General features: G+C 39.1%; 1 protein-coding gene across 4 annotated transcripts in view; it reads right to left on the bottom strand.

Annotated features, from left to right (window-relative positions):
* The window catches only part of pard3bb (par-3 family cell polarity regulator beta b), a 236,063-nt gene that overhangs the window by 95,589 nt on the left and 128,071 nt on the right, over window positions 1-12,403 (bottom strand). For all 4 annotated transcript variants that reach the window (XM_034134298.1, XM_034134299.1, XM_034134297.1 and 1 more), the window contains exons 18-19: window positions 6,570-6,785; window positions 3,029-3,257 (exon numbers count right to left, since the gene is read on the bottom strand). In XM_034134298.1, coding sequence (XP_033990189.1) covers window positions 3,029-3,257; window positions 6,570-6,785 — 445 coding nt within the window. The remainder of the gene's footprint in view (window positions 1-3,028; window positions 3,258-6,569; window positions 6,786-12,403) is intronic.

Here is a 12,403-nt window from a genome sequence, read left to right on the forward strand (position 1 = left end):
TTCCGCTTTGTTCCAATGCATTATTTTCACAAGAAAGTGAGCAGGGCCATCATTTTGTCCGGAAGTGACGTACAGTAACCCTGTATTTGAACAATTGTCAATTTATTGTAAATCATTAGGAATGTTGAACCTATAATACATAATTACAACTGTTAAAGTACTTTGAAAAACCTTGTCGTGAATAGCAGTGATTATAAATATGTAAGAGCTATATAAAGCCTTATAAATGCATTAAGATGTCCTATGAATGTGTTTCTGACACATTACAGATGAGGCCTTCATTTTGTAAGTCTTACTGTATATAATGTTGTGTTTGCGTTCTTATAGATTTCCATTTCTTATTCATTTGCTTTCCAAAAACTCTAATACATATTTTTTATGAACAAAAACAACTGGTTTGAAATTGTATTGAATTAATTCAAAAGGGACAGTTTATCTAAATTATTAAAAAATATATTTATATTTTCACACTTGAACAAGCGTTCTCCTTTTTTGATGGGTAAAAATGCCGTGGGAACAGGATAACATTTGTGATTATCGAAACATGGGAAGATAAACAAATATACATTTAAATAGAAGAAAACTTTACTGAAAATAACAACAGAACTTAGTATGGATGCTTTCACAACTTTAAATGCTATACTACTTTTTTATAATCACTGGTGGAAATCAGTTCTTAATTAGTCTTGAAAAATTGCATCTTCAAGACTAAATATATGATATTTATAATCTTAAAATATCCTAAAGGCAATCTCATGTTTTTAGTTTTTTTTCATACAACCCAGAGTTGCATATTGTGTAACGACAGGTTGACGTAGCTTTCACCTTGGGAATGGAGGGAGGAAGATAAGCAGGTAGGTACTGCGCCGTATGGCATTCAAGTAAAACTACTAATAACATATGTGGGTAAAGAAGGGAAGAACATAATGTACAGTTCACACCACAAACCTCTTTTAAACTAGCCTACACTGAAATGTTCTCTTTATATATAGATCTGAATTGACGTGATTATTGAACATGTTTAGGTATGAAGGGTCATTTATGAACTCAAGTGCTTTTAACACCATAAAAGGAATATTTCTGCTTCCCATAAGAACATTTCTTTATGACTGAATCCTATGGGTATGAGAGAGAAAGCACGCTGAAGTGAGAATTAGCAAAACAACGTGAAAGGGTTAACAAAAAGGTGGAGACCTCAAAGAAAATAGCACTGAGCTTAATAAATCAAGTGAACTATGTGCAAATTGGTCTAATTCTGCTAAAAATGTCCCTTTAAGTAACATGCAATTTTGAGATATAATTACTGTGATAGTCGGACTTTGAATCTGGAAGTGTTTTTCTGTAATGTGGTTCACACAGAATGCTTTTGTAAGTGTATTTGGAAAAGCTGCAGCTCCAATTTTTAGATAAAATTGCGTGTTATTCCTAAGATGTTTATCTATGTAATGGTCATGTGAAATCCCATTTCAGAAACAACCACTGTGAAACCCCCCCACCCCAGATTTTAGGTAGCAATTAAGGTAGAAAGTACAAAGTGTTCGTTGAACACTGCCCCATTCAGGCTGTGTCCACGTTAATGTCCCATTCACACTGGAAGATATGGTGTTAAAGTTAATCACATGAAATAGTTCTGAAGGATTACTTCCAGCGCCTCTGAAGGAAATTGGGGCACTGCTCTTATGAGGGGTCTTTGTGTGCATGTTAGAGAAAGAAAAAGACCCCAGTGTTCATGTTTAAAGGGTGACTTTTGTCTGATATAGTGTGAATGCATTACTGTGCAAAGATGTTGCTAATGCAGGTGCTCCTATTGACACAATTACGTTTTTTGGATGATGGATAATGTGATTTGTTGATATGAAATAAAGTTTGTTGTTGTAATTACAGTGTTACAGTACACACTGTGGCCTCATGTTAAGAGGACATTGAGTTATGCTGACTGTAGACATCATTAACTTACATAATTCAATTGTTTTTATTTATCAGAGGGACATTAGGTTTTGTGGCAGTTGCTCCATTATAGAATAAAATATATATATAAAATAAATAAAATATTTAAATAATATAAAAAATAGAATTAAAACATGTATACAAACTTAGGAAGTTAAAGGTCCCATGACATGGCCATTTCTACTGATCATAATTCCATTGTTGAGGTCGACTAGAATAGATTTACATTGTTCAATGTTCCAAAATCACATTGGTTTCTCATACAGCATCTCTGTATAGTATGTGTATTCACTCTCTGTCCTACACGGCTTGTTGGAGCTCCTGCCCCCCCCTCTCTATGAGCCCACTGTGCTCTGATTGGTCAGCTTGCCTACTCTGTTCTGATGAGTCCACCACCGTTACAGCGGAACATCAGTGTTTATGTGTTACAATGGCGTTTGTTAGCAACCAGAAAACGACACCAGTAATGACAAACATATGAGAATGCTGCGTGGGGTCTGGGTGCCGTGTCCGCTGGCATGGCACTTGGTCTATATCCAGCATCCAGGGAAACACAGCGGGAAATCCACCTCACAATGTCCGCTCCGGGAGCCTCGCGGGGCGGACTCCTGAGCTGCTCGGGAGTCCGCAGAGGGTGTGCCTATTGCTACAGGGTGTACTTTGAGGGTTTGTGACTTTGCAGACCGTTTACATGCATAAAAAGCTACATAACACACAAGGGGACGGGTAATAACCGGAAAAGCATGACATGGGACCTTTAAAGTAAGAATGTGCAATAAAAAAGAAACATAAAATTAAAAAAAATTAAAAAATATTTAGTTTTATGACACAACAAATTGTCAACAGAAACACACAAATGACCACGATCACACACACACACACACACACACACACACACACACACACACACACCACACACCACACACACACACACACCACACACACACACACACACACACACACACCACACACACACACACACACACACACACACACACACACACACACACACACACACACACACACACACACACCACACACACACACACACACACACACACACACACACTCTCTCTCTTACCTCAGAAGGCCAAAGCCTATTTTTTTGCTCTTCTTCTCCGTCTCCTCGGGCTCCTCTGCTTTCTTCTTCTCTTTCTCCTTTCCTTTCCCCTTGTTCTTGTCTTTCTTCTTTGTTTTGGGTTTCTTTTTCTTGTCTTTCTTGCCTTTATCCTCTGTCCCCTCCCCCGTTCCCTGGCGGGATGAACTACTTGCAGGAGTGTCCCGGCCTGAACTGGGCTCAGAACCATCATCTGGGGGGAAGAGGAGATGAAGAAGAGAAATGTCAGGTTTAGAAGGAGTGGAGGGGAGAGTAGTTATAAAATAAATAATAATTGCATTCGGCTGTTTCATTGGATTAAGACCAGTTAGACTGAATGCTTCCAAAAGAGACTCAAATGGTCAATACAAACATCTGTGGATTTAGGGCTTGACATTAAACTATCAATGGGATGTTTTATGGAAGTGCTTAACCTAGTGAAAGATTCTTCAGTGAAATCCCCTTTAAAACTCATGTAAGCAGACCAAATCAACCTATATTTAATCGTGTGCAAAGTGAATTCCTTTTTGCCAGTTTAAAGAGGCCCTATTAGGGTTTTGGGGGGTTTCCCTTTCCTGTAGTGTGTTGTATAGGTTTGTGTGCATGTTAATGGTCTGAAAAAAAAGATAAAATCCCAGAGCTCCATCAAGAGGGAGCTTCTCTCCCTACAAACAAAAACAAACAGCAATATAAATGAACAGCTGTAATACAAAGAGCTGTAAACTTTCTCCACTCAGCATCTCCGTGGCAGCTTTATTAACCCTAAAGTGAATTAATATAATTAACTCTTAGAAAGAAGACAAGCTAAATGTTCAAAGCATTAGCTGTGATGCCTCATTACGTCTTTGACTAACTAAGGGCCTGGCCTTGAATTACAATCATCGACACGCGCACACACACAAACGTCCAATTGTATAATATAACCAAAACAAATTAGTTACTTAATTTGATATTTTACTTTGTGTGGATGTTCACTTCAGACTTAATTACAAAGGCTGTCTAGCAACCGGATGTAATTAGGTGTGTGTGTGTGTGTGTGTGTGTGTGTGTGTGTGTGTGTGTGTGTGTGTGTGTGTGTGTGTGTGTGTGTGTGTGTGTGTGTGTGTGTGTGTGTGTGTGTGTGCATATGAATGCCATTATGAAAGTGACAACAGCTTATATCCCTATAAAAAATGTTTTTATATGTACAATAGTGAACTGTTTACATATTTACCACAAATTACAGAATGAGAACACTCTTCAATAACAAACGAACATGAAAAACCACATCTGTTTAACAGATTGAGTGCTGACCACAGGTTTCTGTATATCAGATATAAAACGTGGCTCAGTTAGGGTAAAATTGAACATAGTAATTCCGAAGTCGAGCAAGACTATTTAACATCAACTTTCAAGTTAGTCGCCATGGCAAACCGGCATCAGCTGGTTGCTGAAACCGAAAGCATCTCTGGTCACCTTATATTTTAAGTAATTAAGATACAATGCAGTCAGTAGTCCGGCTTAATTAAGCCGGACTACTGACTGCATTGTATCTTAATTACTTACTGTTAAATAAGCCTAATTAGGCTTATTTAACAGTAAAGACAGTAAAGTCAGTCACCAAACAAAATGATTCGTATGTTGTGTTTTAATACTTGATAAAACATAAATGAATATTCTGTATCTGTTAACGTGTCCACCCCTTAAGTTCTGCTATACAACATGAAAGGGGTGCAGACGTTGTCCTTTTCTCCACAGATTAAATATCCCATGTTAAACAGCAATATTTAAATATCACAAATTCAACACATATTAGAATATGCATTTTGGAGTGCATATTTGACTGTCTCTAAAAATGGGTTGCTTTCAAGATTGTTGCCAATATCTCAAAATAATTGCCAGTGGCAGTCTGGAGGGACTTGACAGTGTTTCTCTCTGGGGTTATTTAACAATTACACACATTGTCCGGAAATACACACACACACACATGCACAAACAGTGACTATAGACGTGCACTAATGAAGAGGTGACATTGTGGAGCAGTTGGGGGTTCGGTGGATTTTTCAAGGGCATTGAAGACAGCTCTGATCGAGACTAGACCCAGCAACCTTTCAGTCCCCAAGTCAGACTGAGCTGCTGCCGCCCTATTTCTATTTCATGGCACAATAATGTAACACGTGTGAAGGTAGCGTAGACAGAGGAGGATGACAGAAACAACGATTTGGCACTATAATCCTACGCCAGCTGACATGAGACATCAAGACCAATGACTCAAAGCCTCTGCTCAATACTCCTCCTGACAACTACATTCACTGGAAACTGTGAAACACGTTGGCATTAGCCCACATAATACTGCAGCTCTCCATGAACCCTGACTAATTATTCACTTACAACAATGTTAGCAACGTTTTCCTCTGGATCAGATCGGTAAAACTGATGCTGAAGAGCATTTGGCATTGAAGCAAAGACACGATTAAAGTCCAAGTAAGAGTGCACAAATGTAAAGACAAACAAGAGCCATATGTTCAGACTCACGGTTCTCTGTCAATTAACTACAGCTCTCAAAGTGTTGCACATTGAGAAGGACGGTGACAGATGCGCGCTGCGTGTGCATGCTGTTGACATGCCCTATTAGTCCCATCCTGTGTGAGCGTGGTGATCTGAAACAGCCCGACTCATTACTCTAGTGGTGACTGATAAGAGCTCGCTGCTAATAACACAGCTGGGAATTGAACTGCATCAAAAAAGAGAGAAAGTAGACACCATTTGGCTACCGGATAAATATTTAAAGCTACTATCTCGGGTCTGAATTGAATCATATATTGTAAGGCAATGCTGATGCTTCACGTGTTGACACTTTGAAGTATATTCTTCTGGTAATGGCCCAGTCTAACTCAAATTCTGGGTTTTGGGTTTTTTGTCAACTATTTAGAATTGATGTAGAAGAAGCTCCAATTTTGATTTGATTATAAGATGTTCAGTTTAACTATGAAATAATCATCCATTGTAAGTATTATTGTTGATGTAATAGTTTGTTAAAGGATGACATGTAGCCAATGACAGTCCACATGTCCCACGCCACATTTATTATATGAATGTTGACTTGAAAAAGAGTGTATTACAGACGTAATATTCTCTCAGTCTTCAGACACATACTCTTGGCTGAGTTGCAATGATGTCTCTTATAGTGTTGTACAAGAATACAATCTTTAACTTCAGTGTGTCTGTGCTCCTATTGTGTTATATGCTAATGTCCTGAGTGTCCAGATAAACGGTTCCACATCCTTGACAAAAGCAAACCTAATGTCAACCATTTGATGAACATGTGTTAATTATAAAGTATACGTGTGGTCCACAGTTGAGTATTCTTTGTGTCTAACTTAAAAAAGCCATCACTTAGCATTCAAAAAAAGTGTTTCCTTCACCTTCTCCTTGTTTTTGTATGTTGATAGAATGTTGAGACTAACTGCATACATACAGCACAAGAGGTAAAGCTTGAACACAATTGTCCCCAACTTAATGCCCGGACACTCTCTTCATCCCTTACCATCATCATCCTCCGCTGGCCCGTCGTAGGATTTATCGATAGCTGCTCGGAAGCTCTCGTTGCAGCCTCTTCCTCTGACCATATTTGGGCGAGGCCGGTGGAAGGGGAGGAGCTCGTTTTTCCTGTTAACCTCGGACATGGCGGTCTGGAGACTCTCCAAGGAGCTGGATTTCTTTAAGCCCAGGGTGGGGCCGAGTTCCACAGGAGATGATGGAGCTGGGGGGATACAGAGAGGGAAAATAAGATTAGAAAAAGCTTAATTTGATTATTTTGGAGTATAGGTATGGTTTTGACAACTCAGTTGAGAACCAGAATGTCCACAAATATATATATATTGCCAGAGCCAGTGGAAACAAGATGGCCAATGGTTTCAATATAATTATATTAAAATGTCTACAACTATGTCACATGGTACCTTAAGCTTAAGGCAAGTAAGATTTAGGACTTTAACACTTGGAATGCCACTCAGAATGTAATTCAAGAGTAGTTTTACACAAACCTTTTCCATCTTCTGTATCTGTAAGACAGTAATGAGGCAAGCCATTTGGTGAATTAATGCTATATCTGTATTAGAGTTTACCAATTTATATATATATATATATTTTTTTTTTGTTATTTTTGTTTTAGGTGCTAAAGCTTTTATGTGCGCTGCTCCTCTGGCTTGGAACACCATGCAAAAAATATTGAAACTGAGCATTTTGATTCCCTTGCATCGTTTTAAAGCACGGCTGGATGAAATATTATTGGATACCTGTAAATGTAAATAGGTTGCTAATGTATACCCCTGTAATTATGTTGTGATGTCCTTTTGTTTTCTGTTTGTTTTTATATGTGTAACTAAATGTGCCGCAGGTCTCCCTTGTAAAAGAGATCGTTGATCTCAATGGGATTTTTTAACCTGGATAAATAAAGGCTACAAACAAACAATATATATATTTATAATACCAATTAAAGCCTTCATTTTTTATTCATGATTTCAATAAATTGTAAGACTTTTCAAGGATCTACGGGAGCGTTGTCTTTCTGCTTTAAAAAATACAACCACAATCAAAAAACAAACAGCATAATAAGCATGTACACGGTAAAAAGTGTCCAATGTTGACCAGTTCTGATGAAACAGGTTTACCAAGCTGTGCCCTGCTCTGATTGGTTTAAAAAAGGCTGTGGAGACGCTGGCTCTGAGACAGAATGACCATAACACTGGAGCACTCTGGAGAGCAGAGCCAGGAGAAAAAACAAACGGTGATGCAGTTAACTTTGCTGTTGTTGAGTTTGTGATGGATGTGAGGTCTGCTTCACTTTAACTGGTTCTCCATCCATCATCACAAGTATACCATGAGAGATATTACTGAGGGAGGGAGGGATCCAGCAGGAAGGATGATGAAGAGGAGAGCGATGGGCGAGAAGACAGAGAGGTGAATGAGGTATCCAAGGGAGTCAGGAGAAGATTAGACATGTTGTGAAGCTTCAGAGTTTTAGCAATATGTGAGGTCCACAGGTGTTGTAAACAAACTGCTGTAAACTAACTGGAAGGACAAAAGGCTATATTTAAATTCATTATTTTTATGTATTTTTTTTTTTTAGATTCTTAGTTGCTTTTATAGCCAATAGTGTATTACAAATACACATTAATTGAACTGAATCTAAGTAGACATACATTTTCTAAGACATTTTACTTGTTTGATTTCATTTATTTGCCTCCATTGTCGTAACTGCGGAAATTGGTGTTGTAGCCTTTGATATTCGATGCCGATGATGCAGCGCTACAATGTTCAAAAAGGTTTTTTAATGGTTATATTTGGGCTATGAGAGCTATCAGTATGAGTATTTTATTTTGTCTTGTGTTATTTTCAAAGGTTATAAACCTAAACATTTTGAGAATGCAACCGTCTATTTTAAAGTGCAGAGCTGTTTTAAAGGAATTAAATAAAGACGAGGAAAGGAATTGAGTTGTGTGATGTGTCCTCTGTTTTCTTCTAGCTTTCTAAGTTCTGGCAGACATTGAGAAAGCGACAGCGAACCCAAAGAACTTGACACAAACGATCTAACAATTAATGCAATCATGCTGCAGAAATGCGGCCAAAGCTAATGACCCGCTGAGTGGTGAAGTCCAGCCTCAAGCCCACTGTGAGGACTGCAGGCTGTACAACAAAAGAGGGGAAGGAGGTATTCCAATTGGGTTTGTCACTGTGTGCCACCTGAAACAGGAAAGACACTGATGGTGGGAAAGGTGTGGGGGGGGGGGGGGGGGGGGGGGAGAAGGGACTGGAGGGAGCAATGACAGGCAGAGAGCAAATTAAGTTTCCTCAGGGGAATACCGCGGAGGCAGAGAGGGAGACAGAGAAAAATGGGGAAGAAGGGAGGAAAGCTGGGCTTGCTGCCAGCTCAAAATACTGGTAATCCCTACACACTCTCTCTCTCTCTCACACACACCACACACAAACACACTTTGGATTCCTCGCTGGCCTTGGCTTGTCGATATGATGCCACTGTGATTCATGATAGCCAAACCTGCATCACTTTAGCTAATGATTCCCTATATACACACAACTCCTGTGAGTGTGTGAGTGTGTTTTTCTGAAAGCAGAGGATATGAGAGGGCTGTGACTTCCACATCTATTTAAACAACCATTAACCAAGCGCACACACACACAGTAATAATGTGCAAAGAATGTATGCACATGCATAATATAGGTCGGATGCTAGGACAGGAGATGGACAGGGGCCATGTGTGACACTCCCTGCCATAAACTCATTATATTCAGAAGTAGTAAACATCACACAGGCGCAATGTGATTATTCTATATTGACCCAACCCATATGGTAAAGTAATGTACTCAAGTATATATTTGAGGTATTTGACCTTTATTTGAGTATTTCCATTTTAAGCTACTCCTAGTCAACTGCATATCAGAAGGGAATATGTTTGTTTTACTTAATGTTTTGACCCTACTAATTGAGGATTCACAATAAAAAAATGTGTGTTACAAGTAGACAACATGATGCAGAACTATACTATCATACAGTCAACATGCCAATGTGTCCTTGGGCAAGACACTTCACCCTAATTTGCTTCTGTGGATATTGTCCAAAGTTTTCAATGTATTGTCTAAAATATGTAATATGTAAATCGCTATAAGCACTTGGAAAAGCACAACAATTAATACAATGGATTACTATTAATATTATTATTATTATTGTTAACATTAATCTACTCAGTACTGAAGACAGTATCTCGAAATGTGTCATATTATGCAAATGTTTAGGTTGATATTTGGATGGTGTTCCTCTACTGTGACATGTTTCCATGCTTTAATGTTCAAACAGGTCTTGATTTGTGTCATACTGCCTGTGCTGCAGCACCTCTTTTCAACATACTGGTTTTGAATGACAGTACAACGTTGAAACAAAAGCAAAAAATGTCTTAACTTGTAGTTGTAAACCTAAAGTGAATGACGGAAACTTTCTGTATGCTTAACGATTTAGAAAGGAATTCACTTGTGTTTGAGAACACAACAACTTTCCACCCACTGCATGTCAAAGGTTAAGGCTATTTCAAATCAAATGCCTACTACTTGTTCTTCCGTACTGTAGTAAAGTCTCATGAGTTTTCAACTTTCAAAAGAGCATTTGAGATCTTTTCTGATATCTATCAACAATTAAGAAGAGCAGGGATTCTTAAGCGTTTTCTTTTATGTCAAAGGGTATGATAGGAAGCATCTGCCTGTGTTGTGTCTATTGATAAATGACTTCCAGATGCTAACACTCGCATGTGCCTTTAGAAAACTATAGTAAAAACGTTATGAAATCCTTTGCCAGGGAGCACAGCAGGGTCTTTATCTCAATTCAAACATTATTTTGTAAGGATACATACCATTATGTCAAAAACAAACAGTATATTCAAGAGGCTAAGAGTGGCGTGTATTCTTAAGAATAGATAATCCCCCGTTTGGAAACTCTGAGGACCGTGGATTAGGGCTGCCAGTAACATTTCAACCAAGGCCACCAAAAAACTCAACATTAATTGTCCAGGACCTTTTGATGTATTATTCTCTTTTATTCACACTCTAATGAGAAACGCTTGAAGCCAACATGTTTGCAGTTGCCAACAACATTCTCAAAACACAGGCGCCTTCAAAGTTAAACCAGCTTCTGACGATTTCACTTACAATGAATTCATAATTCTGCACGCTTAGGCTGAAAAGACGTGCCTCAATTTGTAGACATTAGCGTTCAGTCACGCATCTTTTTCTTTAGATGTAATACATTCCATATGCATGTGATGTTCCTCGTTTGAATTCAGTGTACGTAGGCAGGGTCAGAGTGCGTTTCCCACTGGGGATCTACAAAGTTTGAGGGCAATTGCAGTCAGTTTTAGAAGTCTAACACATAAGAGCATGTGGTATGTACACAGGACTGTGACCTCTGAGCCGGGTAGTAGGGAAGAAATAAATAGTATTATAAATAGCTTAGCGGTGTTGGGCTGGGTTATCAGATGGATGGACACACACACACACACACACACACACACACACACACACACACACACACACACACACACACACACACACACACACACACACACACACACACACACACACACACACACACACACACACACACACACACACACACACACACACACACACACACACACACACACACACACACACACACACACACACACACACACACACACACACACACACACACACACACACACACACACACACACACACACACACACACACACACACACACACACACACACACACACACACACACACACACACACACAGTATTTTGCTGTGAGTAGCAGGATTTGTGTCATAAATGTAATTACTGCTGTCCAACTGTAAGATGATAGAATTAAGCTGCTTTTAAAGAGATAGAGGGAGGGGGAGGGGGGGTGGGTGGGGGGTGACAAGAAAGACAAGAGTGGTTTGAGATGAGTGGGGGGGGTTGCGAGAGAAAAATAACAGTGATCGTGAGAGGATGCTATAGAACGACAAAACAAATATATTCAGCGAGTGAAAGGGAGAGGATGGGAGTGACAACTAGAGAAAGAGAGGGGGAGAGGGAAAAGGGGGGAGAGACTTAAGTGAGAAATAAAAAATTAAAACAAAACACAAAGAGAGAGAGAAATGCCAAGCTATCCCAAGGCTATTTTGTTGGCAGGAAGGCAATGGGCTACTTTGAAAGTCAAAATTACACCAAGGAGCGGCTTTGGCAGCAGGCTGCGGCAGCAGAGCCAGCAGATTCAACAACAGCAGCAACTTCCAGCACACCAAGGCACATTTAGAAGCTCTCATGAGGAGACGCAACTTCCTTTTTGCTTTAGTTTTCTAGTTGTACACACCCATGCTTCTCACTTATTTTCAGCAAGGGGAAAATCGGACGTTGCTACTTGTGCCGTCAATGGAAGTTCCACCGTAATAAAATCCGGAGTTTCAGAAAAACGCAACATGAGAGCTGTCAATGTCTAATGGAAACAGCATTGTGGAACCATCACATATCCACAGATGCATATGTTATGACCTGGCTCAAAAGGCCACAACAAAGTATTATTTGTATTTCTCTAATTTACTTCCTTATTTCTTTGTTATTGATGTCTTAAGTATATTGTATGTTGCGCTGTTGGCAGGGTCCCAGACTAAAGATTTGTATTTCCCAACAATACACTGTAGCTTTTGTGCACATGACAATAAAACCTTTGAATATTGAACCATTCTTTGTATGCATTCTGATTGTTTCACAGCACGTATACTTCAAAAGAAACATCATTAAAGCGTTGACATGTCTCCTAAATCGTTTTCTTGTGTATGTGATTAGAT

The sequence above is a fragment of the Trematomus bernacchii genome, unplaced genomic scaffold (genome assembly GCF_902827165.1).
Source record: "Trematomus bernacchii unplaced genomic scaffold, fTreBer1.1, whole genome shotgun sequence".
Taxonomy (NCBI): Eukaryota; Metazoa; Chordata; class Actinopteri; order Perciformes; family Nototheniidae; genus Trematomus; species Trematomus bernacchii.